This window comes from Eucyclogobius newberryi, unplaced genomic scaffold, assembly GCF_026437365.1.
Source record: "Eucyclogobius newberryi isolate DKJ021-1_F unplaced genomic scaffold, fEucNew1.0.hap1 SCAF_2, whole genome shotgun sequence".
Classification (NCBI taxonomy): Eukaryota; Metazoa; Chordata; class Actinopteri; order Gobiiformes; family Gobiidae; genus Eucyclogobius; species Eucyclogobius newberryi.
This window is the reverse complement of record NW_027315834.1, coordinates 42,367,311-42,391,955: the sequence shown is the minus strand read 5'-3', so window position 1 is coordinate 42,391,955 and position 24,645 is coordinate 42,367,311. Positions and strand designations below refer to the sequence as shown.

General features: G+C 40.5%; 2 protein-coding genes across 4 annotated transcripts in view; both read right to left on the bottom strand.

The window, feature by feature from the left end:
- Nucleotides 1-36: 36 nt before the first annotated feature.
- Nucleotides 37-15,209, bottom strand: rfx3 (regulatory factor X, 3 (influences HLA class II expression)). Of its 3 annotated transcripts, none has more exons than XM_072453062.1 (17): nt 15,062-15,209; nt 10,473-10,570; nt 10,267-10,358; nt 6,669-6,924; nt 6,341-6,415; nt 5,935-6,116; nt 5,717-5,836; nt 5,513-5,637; nt 5,299-5,414; nt 4,956-5,071; nt 4,208-4,362; nt 4,037-4,134; nt 3,784-3,933; nt 3,482-3,690; nt 3,264-3,417; nt 3,150-3,192; nt 37-3,068 (listed from the first exon to the last, which is right to left on the bottom strand). In XM_072453062.1, exons 2-17 carry the CDS (start codon nt 10,563-10,565, stop codon nt 2,788-2,790), a joined length of 2,265 nt encoding a protein of 754 aa, XP_072309163.1. In that variant the 5' UTR covers nt 10,566-10,570; nt 15,062-15,209; the 3' UTR covers nt 37-2,787. The 3 variants fall into 3 exon arrangements, with proteins under 3 accessions (XP_072309163.1, XP_072309165.1, XP_072309164.1); XM_072453064.1 differs by having other exon boundaries at nt 4,208-4,359; XM_072453063.1 differs by having other exon boundaries at nt 6,669-6,921.
- Nucleotides 15,210-19,860: 4,651 nt separating this feature from the next.
- The window catches only part of glis3 (GLIS family zinc finger 3), a 28,843-nt gene continuing 24,058 nt past the window's right edge, over nt 19,861-24,645 (bottom strand). The window contains exons 7-9 of the mRNA XM_072455215.1: nt 23,871-24,012; nt 20,401-20,549; nt 19,861-20,035 (exon numbers count right to left, since the gene is read on the bottom strand). Coding sequence (XP_072311316.1) covers nt 20,443-20,549; nt 23,871-24,012 — 249 coding nt within the window. The 3' untranslated portion in view covers nt 19,861-20,035; nt 20,401-20,442. The remainder of the gene's footprint in view (nt 20,036-20,400; nt 20,550-23,870; nt 24,013-24,645) is intronic.

Genomic DNA, 24,645 nt, shown 5'->3' with positions numbered 1-24,645 from the left:
CCCAACAGTCACCCAACAGTCACCCAACAGTCACCCAACAGTCACCCAACAGTCACCCAACAGTCACCCAGGCCGCTAAAATGAAAGGCACCAGAGTCTGCCGAGGGTCAGTGAGACTGCCATGTTGTTTAGAGTACGAGACATTTACAAAGCGCTGTAATTTATACATAATGTAGCACATGACAGAGAACGGGTTCATTTTCAAACAGCCTATACAAAAACAATCTTGAATCATAAAATACAAATGTGTTGGCAGCAACAGCATCAGTCCAGAGTAAACCATGTGGGCTCTAGTGAGCAGAAATCACTGTCTGGCATGTGCAGTTTTAAATAATATTAAAAGGAAAAAAACGTTTAAAACTAGCAGCACATAATATACGTGCAAGACAAGAAAGCACTTATGTTCCTAAAGCATACAATTAGGGTTTAAAATCAAATTTACAACAAACCACCTCAGGCACGAAAATACAAGGTTGCATCTACACAGTATTTACCCTAACCCATAGCAAGCGTTTGTAAGAAAAACAGTTTAACAAAGCATCTGAAGCCTCTTGTGAGAAGGTCCTCTGGTTCAATGCTGCATTCACAAACCATTAGGATAAGAAAAAAAAAACCCTTCTGTAACAGCAATAATTGACTGAGGGGACTAACCGAAAATGAGCACTCCATTTTATTACAAATAAACATTTTTTTTAAGTGTATGTGCACACTTTTAGTGCACATACACTTCACATTTCAAGCGATCAGGATCATGGTAAGGCTACAGAATTTTGCGTACCACTAATTTATAGGGGGCGCAGTGCAGCTTTGGGAGTCCCAACTGTCTGTTGGCCAATTCCCTTGGTATTTTGCATTCAAAAAAAAAAATAAAACAATATTTGCACTTTTCTCCCTTTCAATGCAGACACCTGAACAAAACCCAGCCCTAAAACCAAAAAGTCCTAAAATTGTCAGTACAGCAAAACAGTCACAACATTCCACGTCACAATCCATTCCAGTCCTGTTCAGTAGATCTATTTTGCAGTGAACAATCTACCATAGCAAAACACAATAAATATCAATAAATAAAAAATGAGGAAAAATAATCGTTGGAACCTTTTATAGGACAAAAAGCAAAAGCTAAACAATTAGTAAAACAAGTTCCTATTTAGAGGATTAATCTCACTTTTTTCCACCATGTACAGTAGAAGGCTATAAGCGTTCAAGTATAGATGAAGTCCAATGAATGACTTAGTTCCAATGCCTTTTCTGATCACAGTCACAGAGATAATTACACGGAAGCTACAAAAAGAAACGTAGAAACTCAATATCCACATAAGAAACATATTTGTAATGTTATCGTTTCTTATACTATACATACACACATATATATATATATATATATAAGCTTCTATATATATCTTTGAATTAATATCAGAAAATATTTGATCCAGCTTACAAAGATCATCCAACAGAAATGTTGAAGTTTGTGAAGGGATAAATGTTAAATGAAAACATTGTCAAAGGTGTAAGAAAAGCAATGCTGATTTTCAGTGGCGATGTGCACAATAAGGTCAGGAGAGTGTTCTGCACGCGTCAAAGGGCTGGCACCACTGGTTTGAGGTAGGGCGACTGATGGATGTGTTCAAACACACAAGTACAGTCAACAAATACACATACACACATGCGCATCCTTCACAAAGACAAATGCAAGAACAGGCCTCAATAGGGCAGAGCGAGGGCAGGAACAAGGCTAAAAAACATCATTCATTATCAGATATGTTAAGCTGTGTAGTGCTGGTCAAGAGAAGAGGACCCATCACTAGGTCTCAACACTAATGAGCCAGCCCAAATCCAGCCACAAGTACCAGAAAGCCGAACACGTGGCTGGGGCGACAGAAAGGCAGTGGACTCTGCACCAGTCAGTCGGACAGTCAGCACTAAGGACAGCTGCATTTTAGGATAAGGCACTATGATAAAGCCGAGGTACATATAATCCCTGACATTCGTTTTGCTCTGCAACATGGCACTATGGGACAGGTAACAGCTCTCCTTCCTGGATGGGTTGTTTTTGGTCCTTAAAAAACTTCACAAGTAACAGAAACATGCCCAGTACACACTACAGAGCATCGAAGAGAAAAAAATAAAGGCAAGCATTATGCACCAAGTGCATAGAAAAGCTAGCATAGAGAAAGTCAGTCTGCTGAGTCACACTCCAATGTACACTTTAATAGCAGCACACATTTAAGCTTTCCTCTTGCAAAAAGCTATCAACAGTTACTGGCAGGTGAAAACCAATGACAAACCCCTTCAAATATTTTTTGGCTACATGCAATACTCAGATTTTCCTTCAGCCAACCATTGCATGTCGGCATGTTTGTTATGAATAATGAGAATGGACTGCAAAAAAAACAGCAATAGCACCATGATTTTGGGTAACACCAATTTCAAATGCAGAAAAAAAGCACATGATATTGAGGAATGTTGTAAATGATTGAGTGAATGACTTTACTTCCCTGGGACTAGTGACATGGATTTGAGCTCATGATTTAGGGGCAAATTCTTTTCCTCCAAGTCCTTCCCAAAGGCTGGCACACTACATAAGGACTAACAGACAACACCACATCCAGAAACAGAGCAGTTGGACAGTACAATGTGGCTTAAGAGTCAGCAGCCCTCAAGTGAAAAGGCTGAACTGAAAGAGTGATTCCCCCACAAGTGCAGACGGACAGAGCATGAAGACACACACATGTATACAAAGAGATATGTGGATAGTGAGACAGCATAAAGAGTCGACCCCAAACATTTTCAAACAGAGGCGTAGGTGTTGCCCGTGGCGCTGCAGTGGCGAATGGTGGGTGTTGCAGATGACGGGGTCAGGATGTGTTCGCTGTGGTCCGGAGGAGGCTGGGGCAGAGAGTGCAGGACACCAGGCTGGACCACCCCCACCACAGGGTGAGACCCATCCTCCAACGCTCCCACCTGGATCACCTGGATCACCTCATGCTCAGACCTCTCCCGCTTTGCTAAAGGCTCACCACATGTGTCCATGTCATCCTCCAAGTCACTGTCCATCCCACTTGTCTCATCTGGTCAGGGGAAAAAAAGAATAGAAAAATCATACAAAATTACTGAACAAATAAAATATATTCTATCCCAGGACCACCAACCTTTGTCAATGTTTGCCAGTGTTAAACTGCTCAGACTGTCAAACTGAAAAACAGACACATTTAAATAATTCAAATCATGTACCACAATACATTTCTTTGATAGCACTAACATACTTCGCCCATGACACCGATTGGCGTCTCCCCTGTGGCCTGGGCCACGCGGTGCTCCACCAAGTAGAACATGTATTCATCATAGAGCAGACGGATCAGGTGGAAAGACCCAAAGCTGGCAGCACTGCGCAGGGTCAGGTCCCTAATTACCATAGAACTGAGGGTGAAAGGAGACATTTAGAGTTTGCATAGCCGTACATGAAAGACATGTAAGGACCAACCTGTAGAAAGACCACTTGAGTAAAAATTGTCGTGCAGCTCTGGGGAAGCTGGGTCGATGCTCAAAGGGCTTCAGCACTTGAGTGACCACGTTGTCCAGCCAGGCAGCCCACTGCTCCAGAGAGCTCTGCTGCTGCAGCGTGGCTTTGAAGTCCTGCTCCAAGTGCTGCACCACTCCCTCCTCACACTGGCAAACCCACGAGGCCTGCTCCTATTCATCATGTATGTAGAGAGAGCTTATGTGTAAAGGACCAGGCAACAGGGCCATGTTGTAAAAGAAGGACACAAAGAATGGTAAGCTTACCTGCACATTGGCAAAATCCACTCTGTTAAGATCACTCAGCATCTGGTTGATTTGGGAGGTGTTTTGCAGAACAGCACGTGCTGCTTGAGCCAGATGGTTAAGAGATGTGTATCTGCGCAAAGTTTGTGCAAAGGCACTAACAGCAGCAATCTAGAAGGCAGGCAAACGTCATATACACAAAAAGGCTAGAAAATTCCAATTACATCATTACAATGCATAGAGATTACATGCTGAATTGTGAAGAGTGCATTACCTTTGTCTGTATCATTCTCTGTGGAATAGCATTCATGGCATTGGTCAGCCAACCTTCCAGGCTTTTGGCAAAGTTGCGAATGGCTTGAGTCAAGGCACCTTCAAGCGAGACAGACTTAAAACAGTTCTTTCTCAAAACCACACGTACAATTAAATGAAGGTACAATCTTACTGGGAATTGGTCTCAGGACATCAGGAATGAGAATCTCAACAAGGGCCTGGTACATGAGATGGTCACAGGTGCTCATCCATTTTAGAACAGCTTCATTTCGACACAGATCTATCAGCTGTGAACGTGGGAGTCGGCCTTCAATCTCACTTATGCTGCTGTAAACACATTCACTGTTATTTTTTACTATTGTAATGATAATAGGAATAACAACACCTAAACTCCCCCTACAACATCAGGCCAAGACAAGCTATCGCTAAAGAGGGCAGTTTAGCTTGGGACACAGTGTCAGAGTGAGAGCTACAGAGGCCTAGGTGTTAATAAACAGCAAGTCTAATGCTCTCTGGATGCACTGCAGCTTCCTCACACTTCGAACTCGACTTCTGCTAACTCTGGGTGAGAGCGAGCCATTAATCACAGCAGAGACATGTAATGTCACAAGCCTCTTGAAATGTAGTGGCAGCGTTTATCCATAGTCGGCAATACACACCGAGTTTTAGAGCACAACGCTGCAAACGGATTGTGAAGTAAAATGCCAAATATTTACGGTACTAAAGACAGTGGTCAATGCAACTGAAGCGCTATGAAAAAGGTTTATCAGCAAAGTTGTTTGCGTATGTTTAATTGAATAATTTTGGGAATCACACTTGGTATGAATAGTTCTTCTCTATTATAAGCATGGACAGTGTCAAATTACAAGCTGCAAAGGCCATTTATTGAACAAGAAAAGATAGAAGTAATTTATCAGTACCTGTTTTCTGTCACTGTGGCGCCCTCTGCTGAGTCAGGAGGAGTATAACGCCAAAATGTCTGCCACAGCTTCTCAATGAGGCTGAACTGGAGGTTAACAACCACATCCAAGATAGCCTAAAATGTAAGAGAATAATATGAAATGAAAACATTTTTGTCAGCTGTTCAATTCTGCATGAAACTATTAGGTTTGGAACCAAAACTGTCAAATGTCAAAGCAAGTTCCTAGTTTGGGAATTCTGTTCTTTGACAATGGCAATAAACCACTTTCTGATTCTGATTGTTGTATTGTAAATCCAAGACATTTAATGACTGAAATGAGAAACTGTACAAATTGTCTCTACCTCGCAGTGCTCTCTGTAAAGTGATTGTAGCGCCTTCACATCCTCTTGACCGATATTTTCAAGATTGCTCTGTCCAAGATTCAGCTCTATAAAGTCAGGTAGTGCTCGAGATGCATCTGTAAAGCATTTCATTTAAAATCATATTTTTCTGCATATATTAATATGCATTTAAACTTGATGGCAAAATAAATGATGTAAAGACCAAAAAGCAGACCTAAAAACTGCTGGTGGTGCTGGCTCTGTGCAATAACAGTCTGCTCTGCCACTCCAGGCTGGGGCTGGGCTCCACCTGAATAACCGTCTCCAGAGCCGGTGTCAAACTTCTGCACTGGCTTAAATCTGAAGCCAAACCGGTCCATCAGTATCTAATAGGGCTCATGAATGTGTATTTTCAGAATTAAAACACTTGCACATGTACCGTTGTTTCTGCTGAACAGGCTGCTGTCTGAGAGCCATGTACTGCATGTCTTCTTGAAGTCTGTTTAGTGGAGAATCAGGCTTCACACGTATGCCATAGTAATGGTATTTGGAGTTTCCTCTGTCATAAAAGCAAACAAATGATGGGCATTTAAGATCAAATATCAAAATATACCCCATCGCATGAGCCTAATTAATACATGAAAACAAACAGCTCACCTGGTCCCAAGGCGCCTTGTGCGTAGTCCCATGAAGATTGAACGAATGAGTTTGCCGAAAGAAGCTGCATTAACAGGGTCCAGTTTCTGCTCCTGACAGTGGCGTAAATAGTGATTGTAGAGTGTGGATCGAGGCAAACTGACGCCCTCAGCTGTCTCATAATTGTCCAATAGCCACTGAAGCTGTAAGAGAACACATGCAGTGTTACTCCCTGGGTTATGTGCAAGATGTTCATGACAATACCTCATCATCCTACAACTGCAATGTTTCAACAAACAGGAAATTGTTATAGCCAGCAACAAAAAGCAAATTTAAATGGAAAAATGTAGAAGGCTGATGGAGGCAAAGGAGGCAAGGTGAAAGCCAAAGTCAGGCAAAGGCTAGCACTTACAAAAAAGCAACTTACATGGCTGTTCAGCAGCGAACTTCTCTGACTGGATAAACCCTCAGATTTTTGGAGCGTCTCAATCGCCATTTCAATCTGACAAACCATGAAAAAGCACAAAAACATAAAATAAAAAGCATAGTATCAAAGACCAATTTTAAGCACCCAGCAAAAACAGAATCAAAGCAAGCACCCCTACATTCAAGCGCAGCAACATGTGTGTGTGTGTGTGTGTGTGTGTGAAGGGGATGCTGAAAACTCTCAAATTTATAAAGGAAAAAGTGTAAAAATGAACTACTCAAAAGGTCAAACACAAAGGGGCAGGATTTGAGCTGCGCTGCAGACTTACAGTGGCTGGGGAAGCTCGTGCAGCTTGGCTTGCAGTGTGACTTCCAGCGTTGTCCATAAGGTAACCCCCAGAACTGCTGATTACCTGAGCCCCCGTCAGGCCTATGCTCATGCCCCCACTGCCACCTCCTCCATTGTTGGTCATGCCATGAGATGTGACCACTGTGGACACTTGCGGTGAACCCCCCTGGGTCTCGAAATAGCTCCCTCCACTGTTCTGGCTGTACAACTGCGGCTCTGAGTACGTGTAAGATCTTCTGTTTGAAAAAGACAGAATGAGTTAAAAACATGAATTACAGAGTAAAACAACAATATAAACATAGTCAAAGGCCCTCGCCCCACTTGCAGCCGCGAAGAAAGCGCCACTCATCTTGCGGTCTTTCCCGCCTGCACCTCCCCTACCCCAGCAAACGGTACCACCATTATACTACGCAATGAGAGACTTTCAAACATTGTCACGACCGCACGGTTTGAGAAAGAGGCCTGTCCTCAGAGGCTTATATGTTCAGTGTGATGTGGAGAATAAGTGTGGCAAATTTTCAACCTATGGCAAAGTAAATTCTTTCATGCCAATCAACGTTTTCCAAAACCCATGTACCTCAATGGTAATATTTTTCACATTGCCACGGTAACATGCCATTTAAATTTTCAGTTAACAAAACCCTTGTACTTAATAGTAAACATGATCAGTAGCATAGTAGCATAGTAGCATGATGTTGCCATGGTAACACTATAACCGCTAGAATATGCTCTGGAACACGTTACGTTCCTCTAAAAAAGTAATTTGAGTACTCTAAGGTGTTACCGGCTAATGCGTTACCCCCAACTCTGCTTAGGAGATGCCCCAGCAGCATTGAAGGATGGGTCTAATGCAGAGGACAAATGTCCCTACAGGGACAATAAAGGCTAAAGTGTTTAGATGGTACGTAAAGGTCTTAACATCGTGCCTTAACATGTGCGCGAGATGTGGGTATAGGGTGGGTCATCACATAATTATTTACTTGTTGTGATATGGAGTATTTTTGTACCAAGTTTTATTTGTCTGTGATGAAAAAGGCCTCTTTTTGCCGTAATGTATGTTGATTTTCTAGGTGGCGCTAACAGGTCATTTTACAAAGTCAATCTTTTTTGTCAAAGATTTTTTAAATTGTTTTCACCAACATTTAATTCAGAGTAAACTAAAAAGAACTTTAACACTTAATTTTTTCTGGCAACAATGCACAGTTTCCAAAATCTCATATATTTGAATAGCAGATTTTACTGTTGCCATGGTAACGCAGTAAGAAAAAGAGCTATGGTCTCATTGGCTTTTTTGTTCAGTATGTCAAGGAGGATTTGTGTGCTGAATTTCAAGTATGTGATAAATTTATAAAAAGTTGTATTGACCTTTGAGGGGGCACTATTCACCTTATTCCAAAAGACGTAATCCTGCCGGTTGTATTAGTTTACATAGAGCTGTCGACCTAGAGAGACGGACTAAAAAGCCGCTTTCAGGCCGTCCAAGGAATCAGTTCATTGTTGACTTGTTGGTCACATGAACACTGGACAGTTTACACAAATGAATCTACTTTTTATGGAGTGCACGGTGGCAGAGCGGTTAGCGCTCCCGCCTCCCAAGAAGGAGGGTTTAATTCTGGGGCCAGACCAACATCACATGATCTCTCTGGTAACCCCATGTTACCGTGGGTTCTCTCCGGGCTCTCCGGCTTCCTCCCACGATCCGAAGACATGCATGTGTTAGGTAAAATTGCCAACTCTAAATTACCCCTAGTGAATAAATGTGGAGTGAATGTTTGTGTGGGTGTCTATGTCTCTGCCCTGTGACGAGCTGACCCAAAGCCACTGGGATAGGCTCCAATCACCCACGACCCCTAACGGGAACAAGCGTTAGAAAATGAATGAATGAATGAATGAATGAATCAATCAATCAATCAACTTCATAGCATATTTTTCTTTTTGAGTTTCTTCATGACTGGAAGGGCCATTACACCGAAAGAGCCGATTCAGGGCAAAAACAGGGAAAATAGGGTGTGGCGGAATAAAGTAGATAGAGCCATTTTACAATATTTTTTACATGGGGCCACCAACATTTTTTTTTTTTAATTTTCACTGACCTTAAATTATGGGTGTAACCATTATTTTTTTCCTATTAGAACAATTGTTAGAGTCAGGTGAATTTGTCACCTTGTGCCTCATCATAAATAAAACACTACATTTTGTCCAAAACAAATAGAATTTTTTTTTAATGAATAAAAGGACAAACATTTTAAGAGGCTGCTAGAAAACCTTTTTTTAGATAACCGCTTGATCTGCACAAAGACTATTAAAGGGCCTAATCATGCAAAAATCAAGCTTTTAACCTTCTCACAGTGCTATTGGTACCTTGTATATATGCCCAAAGTGTTTTTTTTTGATTGATTCATGCAGTCTTTAGCTAGAGAACATTCTCTATCCTTCCCTTTGGATGAGCAAACGGGGCATTCAGCCTGGTGAATGCCGCAGCACGCTTCCCTGTTTCAGCCCATCATCCAGGAAGCACTCTCTACCTGTGCAAGCCCCCGTTAGGAGTCATAATTACATATTTTTAAATGTCCTCATATGAACTATTTTTCGGAGCAAATGTCCTATTTTTACAGATTTTTTCCCCTGCGTCTGACTCCCATTTGCCCCATGTTAAATCGATTTTTGAGGTGACGCTACCGAGCCATCTTTCAATATTTTTTCACAGGGTCTTCACTTGAATTTAAAGCTCACCGTGTTCAAATTTTCAATACCAGCATATTTGTCCTTGTTTACTACAAAATTTTGGCGATTTTACTGGCCCAAGATACAATTCCGATTCTTGTCCTTTGATTGGGGACTAATAATAACTAGAAGCCATTGACGTGACAAGTGGCATGGCCGTTGATATGTTCATTGAATGACGAAAACGCAGCATACACTAGACGTTCTAGAACTACTAACTAGTACAACTGTTCCGTTCTAGAACTACAAAGTTCTACCAAGTAGTTCTAGAACTATTACTATTATTCCACCACTAAAAAAAGTGGTGACTTTGTAATGTATTACGCAGTCATTCAATAAAGCTTTATTTCTATAGCACGTTTTGTACATGTTTCTCTTCTTCTTTGGCGGTTTATTTTGGACACTTTCAATAGAATCCTACCATTAGAATTTAATAATTAATATTCACGGCATAATAGAAATGTGAATGAATATGCAATGACTCTGAAATAGATACAATTATATATTTTTTCTCGTATCACATCTATTATTACATGTTTTGGTCTCGTTACTGTTGATGTGTTACTTGATGTGTGGCTACACTACATGAATGCATCTTTATACTACAGTAAGTGTGTGCTCAGCTCAGCAAACACAGCTCGAGTCTGTTGCTTTGCGCACCAAACTCTTGTGCCACTCTCAGTCTCTCAAATCCCCCAGGCTTTTGCTTACTTCAGGTCATCTTCAGGTGACTTTCGCAAACACACAACTGTAAAAAAATACAACCAACAGTACTTGCTTTTGCAACATGTGCTAGTGACATGAATGAGTGTAGAGATACTTGAGAGGACAAGTGTTAGGCACGACACACTCACATGTTGCCGTTGGTGTAAACACCACTGTTCTCCTCAACATACTGCACCTGTGCCGGGTAAACATGCTGAACCTGTTGTTGTACAGTCTGGGCCTGGTAAGACAGAGAGTGCAGAAAATTAACATGGTTCTTAATTGAAATGACTCACACGCTGCTGTGTTGTAGTGGGTGCAAGTTACAGACACACTTTGGGACATCAGACTGTACCTGTTGCTGGGACGAGCCCACAGGCTGGACAGGCACAGTGGTCTGAAGGGGGACAGTGGAGGTGGAGTCAGCGCCCGCTTCAGGGGTCTGCATGGCGCCTATATATAAATAACACATTAGATACCAACAGAAACACGGTTTTTACAAATAAATCAAACACAGTGGCGAATATAATATAATAAAATATGGAGGAGAGTGTGATTTCAATGCCCACTGACCAACGATTGCAGTGGTTTTGTTGGAACATCACCTCTCTCTAGTCCTATATCAATGCCTCAAGCCGTTACAGAGCATTTCAACTCAAGCACCTGGTCCTTTCTTGCGGTACTCAATGTACTGAGAGCCTTATGCATCACTGCCACACGCTCCCGTCTCCTGGTTCACCGCCATAAAAACAAGTTAATTTTTAACAAACTCCAAATAAATGCAGCTTCCTGTTACAGCGCAGTTTCCGCATTTACTGGTGTGAGACACTAAACGTTTGGATAGCATAAAAGTACAATATTCATTTAACTGATATGTGCATCATCTTTGATTAAAAAGGCTTAACAAATATTTGAGCTTTAAACCATATTGTAATGTTTCCTGCACATCTCCCTCACCAAAGATCAACTCACACTGGTCAATGGCAAGATTCTGCTGCTGGACGCTTACAGCTAATGTGTTTAGCCTCATTCAAATTGCTTCAAAATCCGTCTGACTGCAACTTTGATTGATTGTAGTAGTTATCAATTTTTTCCCCACATTAGTGAACTAAAAAAAAGATTGAATCTTTGGAGAGATTAAAGACAAAAGACCCTCAATATACTACACTACTACTTTGTTACTATATTAATAGAGTAATAAAGAGTATTTTTTTCCCTCAAAATGACAAAATGTATTTCAATAACAATGCTGTCCAGGTTTGAGATCAAACCTCTTCTCCAAGTACTTCTCCAAGTACTTCTCCATGTACTGGTATTGTGCAGGTGAAATATAAATAATTGTTTTTTTCAGAGCTTCTCAAACTTTTTCTGGTGTGCCCCCCTTGGAAGATAAAAAAACATCTCCACGCCCCCCCAAAGCCTCTGGGACAGCGCAGAATTGGCGCTTCACTGTAGTAAATGCGGCATTTCAAGGAGAAGACGCACTCACGTTAGTTCTCGTCACTGGGATCACTTTTACCACGACGTCATACACAGAGTGCTTTCAGCACAGTGCTGACTCGTACCACTGCATTTATGTTTCATTGCTTTCAAAGCCCATGGGATCAAAGCCGAAAGGAATCGAATGCACATTCTTTTTGCATATGCTTTATATTGTCACATGACACATGTGACACAAGAAGTTACCGAAAAAAAAAAAAAAAAGCGAAAGCGAAACCTTAAATTTACCTTCATTAGGAGGTAGACGAATGCAAAGGGAACCAGGACAGAAGTGCGTGTGGCGGGACAGGGGAGGGACAGAGGCAGGCTCACCCACTCCTCCGCTGCTCTCTTGTATTTAGAGATTAACCATTAACATGCTGCACTGGGCGTTTTTCTCTTGCACAAAACACGTTTGTCACGCGAAATGTGCGCACATTAAATTTTCTCTAAATGACTCACGGCACAGCCCCCGTCCCCTCCAAATGGGCACGGCCCACACTTTGAGAAGCTCTGGTTTATATTAATACATTCTGAACGAAGCTGATTCAAACAAGAATATGAAGGAAAAAAAACATGTTACAAACCGAGTATAAAGTTGTATTTCTGCACTTTTGTGGTATTAACACATTGCTGCGGGACGTATTTATTTCAGATATAATATTGTATGAATATTGTTATCGGTTACTTCCAACATTTTGTCAATATCACAATCACGTCTAGGTAATACAGATAATAAGTAACTATTTTATTATTGATAATCTCAATATTCAATGATTGTGATGCTTAATCTGAGCCCATCTATCAATTTGATGCAGTGGGTTGAATTATCGTGATATGTTTTCATAGTTTTTAAAAATATTAAGTTATTAAATTATCAAGACTACTTAAATGAGCGAGTCAACCACATTAGATAAAACAGCGAAACACCAAACTCAGGGCAAACCTGTATTTGTGAGCTCATAATAGCATGGATAACGCCCATTTCTTCCCTGGGCAGCCCTCTCCTCCCATTGCAGTTTCCATAAACAAGCCTCTCTTGGTTAATTAAGACAACTCTCCAAACTACATCAAAGCTCCCCAAGGACTACCTGCCCCTTCTCCTCATTCTTGTGCCATTGGCTGTTTTGCTTCATGTTGTGGCCGATAAAAATGTCACTGGCATCGTGGACGTTGATGTTGAGGCAAGTTGAATTGCATGTTGTTGTTTATTTGACTAATTCTACCCTAAAAAAGGTGCTCAAAAATACATCGAGACATGCAATAAAAAAATACAAAATTTATATTTCCACACTTTTTAAAACACACTTAAACACAACTAAAACATTGAAAACTTTTAAAAGGTACAATAAATATTCTTGAATGCATGGTCCAAACTAAGGAAGTCCACCTATGCACAAAAAGTCCCTGCATCACCCCAACCCCCTCCACACACCTCCTGCCTCACCATTCAGGCTCTCCCCTGTGGCCCACTTAAACGCTGTGCTCCACTGACCAAGTGCGAGCCCTACAAAAGACACAGAGGAACAAAAGCCACCAAGGAGGACAACATTTTGGCCTGAATTTTAGTCTATAAAATCTTGTTAAGAATAAAAAATAATAACCATGAATATGACAAAAATAACACATTTGTTGAATCTAATTATCGCGCACAAAGGTGGAGTCTGAGATGCTGAACAAGAAAGGTGAAACGTACAAGATAATTTTTCTGCCATGTAATTAATGCAATCTGAAAAAAGGACACATATTGAAAGAATCAGCTGAAATGTATTTATATAAAATTAAGTACCATAAAAATATCCATAACAACTTAATTGAGACAATTTGATAACCAGTTCTAACTGTGATTAAACTGATGAACAGGCCAAAGGCCAAAGTCCAAAATGCCCGTGTTTACAATGACACATCATAATTTGAAAGTCTAATCATTATATCCATGTGGCATTGAGATAAACAAAAAAAAGCATTTGAACATTTCTCAGACTAAGGCAAAAAACAGATCCAACAGGCTGTATTTTGTCATCTATGAAAATGGATGACTGAATAATTGAATTAATCAGCTCCTCTTTAAGTGATTGGAAATGCAACAGGATCCAGGCAGCAGGTGGCATGGTACTATTTCTGCTCTAGCGGACTACAGGTAAGTGGTAACATGAGCTGATAACTAGCAGTTCCCAACATCCTGCTTTGTGCGTGGGTAAAAGTGTGTGCATTTTGGGATTGTGCCAGCATATGACATTTGGAGGCTAAATGGTTTGATACGACAACAATCTACAAATATCCCCAAATAATGTTTAAAAAAAACCAAACACATTAGGCTCTCATGAACCAATATCTTAATTACAAAAATAGCATGGAACATACTGTGTAAAATGAACATTTTTGACTCCTGGACATGTTCTGTGGCAAATACTGTTACACAGCCAAATGTAGAATTGTGATGAAACATTGAGAAATAAAAAAATTAAAGCTTTTAGACAAGTTCATTTTTTTATTTTCCAACAAGACGTTTAAACTTAACCGAAGTAATGACAAGAGGCAACAACCAGGACGGTATTTTGCATTTCTAATACTGATTTTCTGCACAAATCCAGGCATCGTCTCAACACTTCAAATGTGTTTTCCTTCCATTTCAGTAACAACAGGACAATCACAATAGATCTAACAGCTAATTAAACTAGATCCAAACCACAAGTCTTCTACTGGGAATAATAGGATGATACGGATGGCATTTTTTTGCAGGATTGTTACCATTAATGTGTTATTTATAGACCTTGAATGAACTTTTTGGCGTGTCACTATTCCAAGCTCCCTGCACATCATAAGTCATCTCAGAGGAAAGGGTTAGCTCTCTCCTCTAAGACAAAAGGGAAAGTAATGGCTTAGCTATTGTCAGAGGCTGATACTGCACGGGGAGCTAGCACACAGCCATCTCTCACCTCATCTTCAGAGACAAATATAAGTCATGGACACACTTAATCACTCACTTAAACGATCACTTTAATAAAGGCAAAAAGACTCTTCTGTGCGCAATGTGGGAAAGTGGCGACGCTGGCGTTAGCAACCTAGCAACAACAGACACCTGCTCCTGCTCCAGCTGACCAGCTAGCATCAGTCCTTTAGCACACGCTTGTGTTACCACCAAAACTGCTCCGGCTCCACAAATACACCGCAATCCACGCCGAAAAAACGGTGCACGGACGCATTGAATCGCGTGACTTTGAGTAACTAAACCACACGGAGACAGCACGCCGCATATTGGCTCTGGTTATTCAAAGGACCATTAGCAGAAAAGCTAACACGTTACAAAGAAACACCCTCGCTAGCAAACTAACCCAGCCATTCACAGAGGCTTCGCTCTACAGCGGAGAAACGTGAACAAACGCACCGAGACGACCCGATCAAGCACCAGATCGGTTCAAAAACAGAGGCGATTTTGGACAAAAGTCTAATGATCGTTCAAACCTGTGTTGTGGACTGGTAGATGAAGATGAGGATGGTGGAGGAGGTGGTAATGATGGACAGAGGTTGTTGTTGGTGGGTTACAGTCGCCAGGACTACGGTGACTATGGCGCTGCTCACAGGGCAACTGTTGCTATAAAACTCACCGGGCGGGCAGCCTCTCAGGTGGGAGGAGAATCATCCATGGAGAGGATGGGGAAAGCTCCTCCTTGTTCTTAGCCGCACACTTGACATGTGCGTGTATGTTATATTATGTATATTGTGTGATTGATATGATTGTGTGGAGCCAACACAAGGGCCAAAGACAAAATAGCTCGTGTATATTTAGAATAAGGTCTGAGCTGCACAGAAAAGGTTAGGAACACTTTTTTCTATAACATAGAATATTTTCCAATTCAATTATTGTAAACTCTGTCAGGCAGAGAAAATCCACATACAGTACTATTACTATTAATGATAATAATAATGCATTAGATTAAGCCTTTTTGAAAGAAGTGGCAATTGTTCACTACTCAAAGAAAAGTACAATTACTGTACTGTCTAAATGACTCTGGTAAAAGTATAGCTGAACACCACAAAATATTAAGATAAGAGAATCAACCTTCATTTGTAAATTCCAATGTTAGAACACAGGTTTAGAAAAGCAGGAAAATAGAGACTTACGTGTGCTATAATATTATACAAGTGAATATGGCACAGTCACGCATATGCAATAAGGGTAAAGTGAATTAAGGATTGCATCAGAGATGACTTACTTTATGTTACAGTATTGCACATGATTACTATATGTGTTCATTGTAGGAAGGAAAGACCTGCTATTCTCCTTCACACAGCAAGGGTGGATCACTGAAGCTACTCTCCAGAGTAGACAGAGCGTCCTGCCAGGGTGAGACTCGTGGTCCAGGACAAATTCTGCCCCCACCTCCTGCACTGAGGCCACAGCACAGCCCAGGACAGAGCTACTTCTTGATGACTTCTTCCTTCCAGCTTCTTCCTCTCCCTGTGATGCTGCTGCTCCAGTAGACCACATCTTACAGCTCCAAGCGATGGGTTAGCACTAGTTTGGATCTGGTTTGGTCTTGTTTGGTCCTTGTTTGATTCTGAGTTAGTTCTGGTTCAGACCTGGTTGGTTCTAGTATGGTCTAGTTCTATTCTGTTCTATTCTATTCTATTCTATTCTATTCTATTCTATTATCTTTTAAAGATAGATTAAGAAGATTTTAAAGAGTTTTTGGTGTTTATTAGTACCCCACATCCGTTTTGTACGTTTTAGATAACAAATTCTATGTAAAGAACAACAGATCTATAAAAAGTAAGACGCAAAATATAATGTAAAGTAAATAAGGGCATACTTATACCCTTTTCATTTTACACTCTAACCTCAAACTTGACATTAACATGGTTTAGCACAGTTCTAGTGGCCTGCCATAGGACTGGAACGCTTCAAAAGGATAAATCATCAGGCATATTTGTAATTTAAGCCCATATCTGTATACACTGTATATCAATGAAAAGAAAAAAGAAAAATAATGTTATGGTTTTTGTTCTTTTGAGTCCCATAGCCTGGTGTTTTAGGGGTACCGTAGTGTGGATTCAGAGCAGTCCACCACAGAACATCAGTATTTTCCAGTAGATTTTCACTGCTCAGATGCGCTGGCTGATTGTCTCAGAAACATCTGAAGTTATCCTTGTGCACTTCAGGTCCTCATGCAGGCCGACCGATTGTCCCCATAACAAAAAAAAGGCTATAATGCTTAAAGCTTGCAATGGCTGACGAAACATTGTATTCTAATCTCTTGGACAAATATAATCCCTGAAGAAACACAATCCCCTTTTGTAGTACAGTACATGTGCTTTTCTTTAAACACCTGCCATTTAAAGGCAATTTGACAGATTTTACTTTTTTAAAATCTGAACAAAGCAAGTACATCTTAGAGTTTAAACTGAATGCAGAGTTTATAAAAGGATGGTGAATGATGGATCATCTGACTACCACTGCTCTCGCTACCTTCTGTGTTTGTTTTGATAATTATTTACATTGGACGGTTTATATACTAGGAGTTCGTACTTCTGTTTGAAAGTTTTGCTTCTTCGTGAGCAAAACTAGACCGCTAACATTCAGTCTATAACAGATTTTCACAGCTAACAGGCCAGAGGTTAGTTGGCGAACCACTGCTATCAACAGTGTGCTAAAAATCAACAGCACTGCAAGTCAAGTTAGTTTATTTGCAAGTCCTTATGATTTTCCCCTTTGACACAAAATGTGTGAAGACATGATTTTGTACTTACAGAAACGCTACAGAATATACTTACAGAAGTGTTTGTAAAAAACAAACAAAACAACAATGCGATTAGTGTTCAGAGTTGAGTCTGACAGTTCTCAGGCATTATTAAAACATTTATACTTCAAGTCCTCAAGCTGCTTCATAAATGTATACACAAAGTTTTAAATCACTGCATTCAATGTGGATATATTATTTTGAGCAAACAAAAGACTGACTCCATTAGGGCACTTTCAATAATGTGAAGTGCATCATTATATGCAGCTTTCTGTATTTACCTTTACTGTACCTGCACCACAAATGGGCAGAGAGTCTAGAGAGGTGTGCAGTAAGTTTTGAACAGATTTACTTTTATGTGTGTATGTATATTTGATTGTGAATACATTGTCACATTATTCTCTCTGAATGTCGTACAACCCGACATTAAGCTTCCCTGCTGACAAATATACAGCCAAAGTGCAGTAAGACCTTCGCTGGTACAAATTGTCTAATAATAGCAGCTTTATAAATCAAATTAAAATGAAAGAAACTCAGTTATTATCTAGGATGTCCGTGGCAATTTTTGTCTTCATGAGACAATGCTTTCAGTGAAACTGTTGTTGTTGCTTAGCAACAAGTAAAAACCCAAACTGTTGTATGATTTTCTTTTCAAAAGATTTTTTTTTTCAAGTAAAACAGTTTGGCCTTTATATTTGGACCTTCAATTTGGCCATGGGCTGGGCCACCAATCAGGACTTAATTAATGCCAGACAATGGCCATTATAGAGTTTGAGGTTGTGACATCACACATCAGTACAATTTAGAGTTAGCAATGGAGATTTTAAGATGCTAATTACTAAACCACCAGCGGTGGCTCATCCGTTTATCATGTTCCACAGCTTTTTTGTTTACTTTTTGCATTGTTTTGATGTATCTCTGTGCACATTTAGCAAATCAGCAACAAACATGGTGTATTTCCATGGTAATGAGCGTTTTTTGACGATCCATCCCGAGGTTTATTAGGCTAATAAAATAATTACATTGAATGAGTTATCTAAAGCATAATTTTTAAACGAGTAAATAATGAACATATGAAATTATTTATTAATCTTCTGGCTAAAACATTTTTTTTAAAATTACCCTTTATATTATATATGTAAATTATTTGCATACTGATTGTGTGACGTTTTCTATTAAATTCAGAACAATGTTCCCCACCAGTACAATCTTTAATTGGATTACTGTTTCTTTTCGTGCTCAGGCCCTAATTGCAGACATAACTTTAAGTATCTTCACATTAGTATTTCTGTTATTATTAAACCTTACAGTAAATGCTGTGTGCTTTTTGTTGGAAATGTGTGTAAACTTGCCTGCTTTGGGGCAGGTTGTCACTCCACCTTGATGTTTGGCCACTTGGATGTAAGTTAGAAAAATGAATTGTGTCAATTCATAACTTCCATCCATTCATTTCCTTCTGCTTTATCCGGGATCGGGTCGCGGAGGCAGCAGTCCAAGCAGGGAGGCCCAGACTTCCTTTTCCATGTCCACCTCTTCCAGGGGGACCCCGATGCAGGGAACAGGTCAACAGGTCAACAGGTCTGACTTACTGCCGGCAATGAGAACACAGCTCTTGCTCCGGTCATACAGGGACCGGACAGCCCTGAGCAAAGGGCCCCGGACCCCGTACTCTCGGAGCACCCCCCAAAGGACACCCCGAGGGACACGGTCGAAAGCCTTCTCCAGATCCACAAAGCACATGTGGACTGGTTGGGCAAACTCCCATGAACCCTCGAGCACCCGATGAAGAGTATAGAGCTGGTCCAGTGTTCCACGACCGGGACGAAAACCACTCTGCTCCTCCTGAATCCGAGGATCGACTATCGGTCGGATTCTCCTCTCCAGTACCTGGAATAGACTTAACCAGGAAGACTGAGGAGTGTGATCCCTCTGTAGTTGGAACACACCCTCCGGCCCCCCTTCTTGAACAGAGGGACCACCACCCCGCTCTGCCAGTCCAGAGGCACGGTTCCCGACCGCCACGCGATGTTGCAGAGACGTGTCAACCACAAGACACACAACATCCAGATACTTTAGGTACTCAGGGCGGAGCTCATCCGCCTTGCCATCGAGCAGGCCTTTATCGAGGCATATTGTCACCCTGTCTTATTATTATTGTTACAAAGTCATAGTTCTAAGAAAAAACAATCTCTTACCTGCAGACCTTTGATTGTGCTGAAGAATAAGTTCCAACATATCAAAGTGCTTAAATTGTTGAAATGAGAAATGAGCTTAGTCAAACAGAACTGGCTTTTTATCATTCAGTGCAATAAAATACATTTACAAAAATGTCGATATATATCAATACCACAGAAAGGGCAAATATATGTATCCATTTTGCATAGGTATATTTTTATTCTGTAAAATTAATACTAAAATACTTTCATACCACAATGAATAGTGTGTTTGTGAAATGTTGTATTGCACACAACACAATGTTACAAATCTTAAAAACTGTACTGTTAAATCTAGAATATTCTTCCATTTCCAATAGTGTCTGAAGGCGCTGTTTGCGAAGCGCCAGCCCCATTGGGATTATTGCCTGCAGAAGCGCTGTCACCAAAAGCATCAACTTGCATCAGGAGACTCAGTCCGGTCTGTGCTGCCATCTCCCCATATTGTGAAGAACAAAGCAACAGGTCCATTTGTTCTGCAAAGTCTGGAGGACAGAAAAAAATCCTAAATTAAGTATTACTGTATTCAGCCCTTGAACTGAACTTCTTTTCATCAATTCAAATCACGTTTTAATAAAGCAGTTTAAAGCAGTCGCTATTAGTCTCGAGTGAAAATAAGCAACATGTTTTAGGCAATTGAAGATCTATATATTTCGAAACCATCTCACATCATAAAGATCCACTCTGTGATGAAAGTGAGAAAATCTGTTCAAACAGATTGTCAAAACACCCACACAGTTGCTAATAGTCTATTAGAGGGAAACTCACACTTGTCAACGTAATATTTCCTGAAAATGCTGCCCTCACTCGGCACTGTATGTTCTTATGAGACTGTGACTGGGGTGAGTACCTGCACTGTGATTCAGAGGACAGGAGCTCGGGAAGGACTGCTTCAGATCCTGGCTGCTGTGTAGGGATGTCCCAGAGGGAGGAAGTGAGCAGCAGGTGGAGGGGTTGCTCTGCTCTCCAGGGAAGAGCTGGTGAAGGGTGCGTTCAAACCTGAGAGAGTCACATAAATGTAAATTAAAAACATGTCGGTGTAATCCCTCATTCGTCCATAAATCAATATTGTCTTAATCAAACACACAGACTAGTACGGTGGGCTTTTTAGCAACAGTGGTATCCTTGAGTGGCACTTGACTGTTTAATATTCTGGCTTTAACCCATGTGTCATGCTTTCTAAACGGAAAGTAAATTAATCTCAGAATTTAATCATTATTAGACTGTAGTGGCAACTGTGATTTTATTTCCTATTTCTGTACATATTCCAATTTACTTTGAAGTATTTTTAGATTTTATTATCCACTTATTGAATTCTTCAGCTGCTCTTGACGGTGGCTACAGCCTTCATTAAAGAGCAGTGGTTGAATGCAATGAGGCAAGGCAATGTCGTCTTTCACAAGCCGTTTGTCTACCCAGAATCCCGCTGTTAAAGCTTTGGCCCACTGCTGATATGAGAACAGTCGCAGCCAGTGAGGAGCTGAAAGCATCTTGCTGCTCACAATGATAGAAACCCTTTATCACAAGCTTTGATGTGTGTTCATAAAGAGATGTTTTGGGGTGAGCAGCCAAATGTGTCCTTCCTACAACAGATACATATATGTGTTCCTTGTCTTCTGTTGTTAATCTACTAAACATGATTAAAATGCAAACAGTAGCAAACCAGATGCACAAGTGGAGAGAAGTTGCTTTCGGGAAGAGATCCGGTGATTAGGCCAGTTCTCATGTTTTTCTATACATCTCTTGTAAAAACAATTAAAAGCCAAAACCAGAATCCCTCGGTATATGTCATAAAAAACAACAATTCATTGAAATCTTGGGCAATTTAAACACAACCGGCACACTTTTTGAAACAACATTCCGAATTTTGGGCAGCGCAACTGATAAAATGTTTCTTTGCATTTTTTCAGCCTAATTCTTGTCCATGTAGCTTTTGTTTCACTCAAATTAACTTTACAGGGCAAAATGTAAAGAGAAAGTATAGTTTTTCCATTGTTGCTGCGATTGTGCAGAGCTTAGCTAGCTTGTTTGCAGTGGGTGTTTTAGGACACTTTAACGGCTGCATAACAGTTGTAAGTCTGTATGACAATTTATCCTGTTTTTCTAATTAGAACTTAGTTTGGTAGGGTAGCAACTGGGGAAATATTTATAGTCATTTTACTTCTGTTAAGTTGCAATTTGTGATGAAAATTAGAAAAACAAAAGTCACAACAGGAAGAAGAGCTGAGTTCTAAAACAGAATCCCTCTACCTATGTCATCAATATGCAGCGTGCCATTGAAAACAGAGAGATAATTTACACTTAACTACCACACTTTTCTGATGTTTGAAAGGGCTTTTGGCTCTTGTTTTCAGTATGGTTGCTAAATAGCAGTTGTGCAATTACCTCTACCTATGTCATATACTGCCTGGCCAAAAAAAAAGGTTTAACTAAGCAAATGAAGGCAAGCCTACTATTGGATAATTACTGCATGTGCAATTCTCTTTCAGCTGGCAACAAGTTATTTACCCCGGCTGATGCAATGAACAACGCCCACATCCTGTTGTCATGGAATATGTCAGTCTGTTTAAGTTCAATGGTATGCATCATGCAGGGAAAATATCTAAGTATATGGCAGAAACTATTAAAATTGTGTTAAGAACTGTCCAATGCATTATTAAAAACTGGATGGTGGGGAACCATCATCTACCAGGAACAAATACGGTCGGAAAACAATCCTGAATAAGCATGATTTGTCATCACTTATACGTTTAGCTGAATCAAATAGAAAAAAAACAACAACTATAGAACTCAGGGGTATGTTTAAAAGTGGAAGTAAGAGCATTTCCAGACGCACAATGCAAAGGGAACTTAAGGGATTGGGACAGCTGAGGAGCCTTATGGCTTCAGACTTCAGTTTGTTAGAGTGCATAAATATTGTAAGATTGTAGGAATAGAAGAACATGTGGTCTGATGAGTCCAGATTTACCCTGTTCCAGAGTGATGGGCGCATCAGGGTAAGAAGAGAGCCAGGTAAAGTGACCCATCCTGCCTGGTGCCCATGGGGGCAGTGCTATGATCTGGCGTTGCTGCAGTTGGTCAGGTCAGCAACATTATGTGCCCAAAGAATGAAGCCAGCTCACCACATGGATGTACTGACTGTCCAGGTTACTCCTTCAATTACTTTTTTTCTTCCCTAATTGTACAGACATATTCCAAGATGACCATGACAGGATTAACTGGGCTTGAATTGTGGAAGAGGGGTTCAGGGGGCATGAGACATTATTTTTACACATGGATTGGCCACCACAGAGTCCAGACCTTAACCCCATTGAGAATCTCTGGAATGAGCTTGAGAAGGCTTTATGCAGTGGTCAGACTCATCATCATCACTACCAGATCTTGGTGTAAAAAGAATGCAACGTTGGATGAAAATAAGTCTTGTGACACTGCAGAAGCTTATGAAACTGTGCCACAGAGAATGTGTGCCGGAATCAAAGCTAAAGGAGGACCATATAAATATTAAGACATTAAGACATTTTTTTGGCCAGGCAGTGGTCTTTGCTTTACAAAAATGGTCAGACGCAAAAAATTTAGTAAAATCGAAAATATAGTTGTGTTCACCACGTTTTAGTGGTAGTTTTAGTCCAACACCTGTCATATAGACTTCAACTTCCTCAAAAACATTTGATTTAAGTAGAGAAAGGTAATGAGCTCAACTTATGTATGATCACAAAGGGTCTGTATCAGTGATAACTGTGAGTGTAGCTGCAGTGCTCCTGTTGTTAATCTGCTTTAAGATTAAAGTTATAAATGTTGTTAGTCAAATCGTAAATCTTATCATGTTAACTTTGTTTCAGTGAAATTTGTAGTCTAACCCTGACACACGCACTTTAAGATTGCACCATTCAGCCGCCCACATTCCACACATTTAAAAAGTCGAGTTAAACAAACGGTTGCCTTTAACAATAAGGATATAGCTACGCAGCCATGACAACCAATATTTAAGAAGTCAAAATACAAGGTTGCACCAAAAAAGCATAACAAAGCTGTCCAAAACCTAGTCTTCCTACCTACCTTCCTAGCCATGGTGAAGACCTTATTTCACTAACTCAAAAAGCATTTCTGAGGATTTTTCTGGTAATACTCTGCGCTTGTTCCGAGCGGTTAGGACGCGATGTGACCAAGCATACCTGTGAGTATCTGGTATGGAGCGCAGCGCTGGCAGGTGGGAATTGCCAGGTGAGTTTTGTCCCCGTGGAGCCGCTGAGAAACATGTATGAAACTTGAGAGCTGGCCACTTCAAAAGCCAATGCTAAAGTTAACAGACGTATGACAAACCGGTGGCTGCGCTGTGAGAAGAGCCCGAGGGCCGATGCAGCCCGGTGTCCTTCTTCATCGAGGGCGAGAGGCTGGACTGGAGGGACTGGATGGTTAAGCAGTCTATCAACGGATCCGGGCCAGTGTCAATAGCTGATTTCATCTAAAAAGAATGAAGATTATATAGAGGCTTTAAAAACGTTCTTGATTTAGAGGTTTTGCCGGTGACGTCACAGCATCCTGAAGTTTATTAGTGATTGTGGCTCGAGCCAGTGTCCCAGTGAATTTGAGTGACACACAACCGGACTAGGACTGCAACAAGTTCATCGATTATTGAGATCATGTCAACTAATTTAGTGATTGAATAATTGTTATCTGGACTATAAACAGACTCCAAAGCATGCCATGTGTGAGAGAAGATGTTTTATGACTCGTAAAAAGCATCAAAATGACACAGGATGCGACCTCAAGCAGCGTCATCTTAACTTCCTCTGGGCCAAATTTAGTAAAAAGCTGACATTTACAGGCATTTCGCATTCTACAACTAACAACTAATCGATTTATCAAAAGAATTATTGCAAGACTAATCGATTGGCAAATGACAATTAGTCGCAGCCCTAAACCTGACAAACAATAAAAAAAAATAAAAAAAAGAAGCATAGAAACACATCGTATAAGTTGTGCTGCAGCTGTCCATATTTATCAGTCAGAAAATTGAGGAGCAAGTTTTCGAATAAAATAATGTCAGTGCATAACTCTACTTCGGCTTAGAGGCGACTGGAGGCTAAATAAGTTT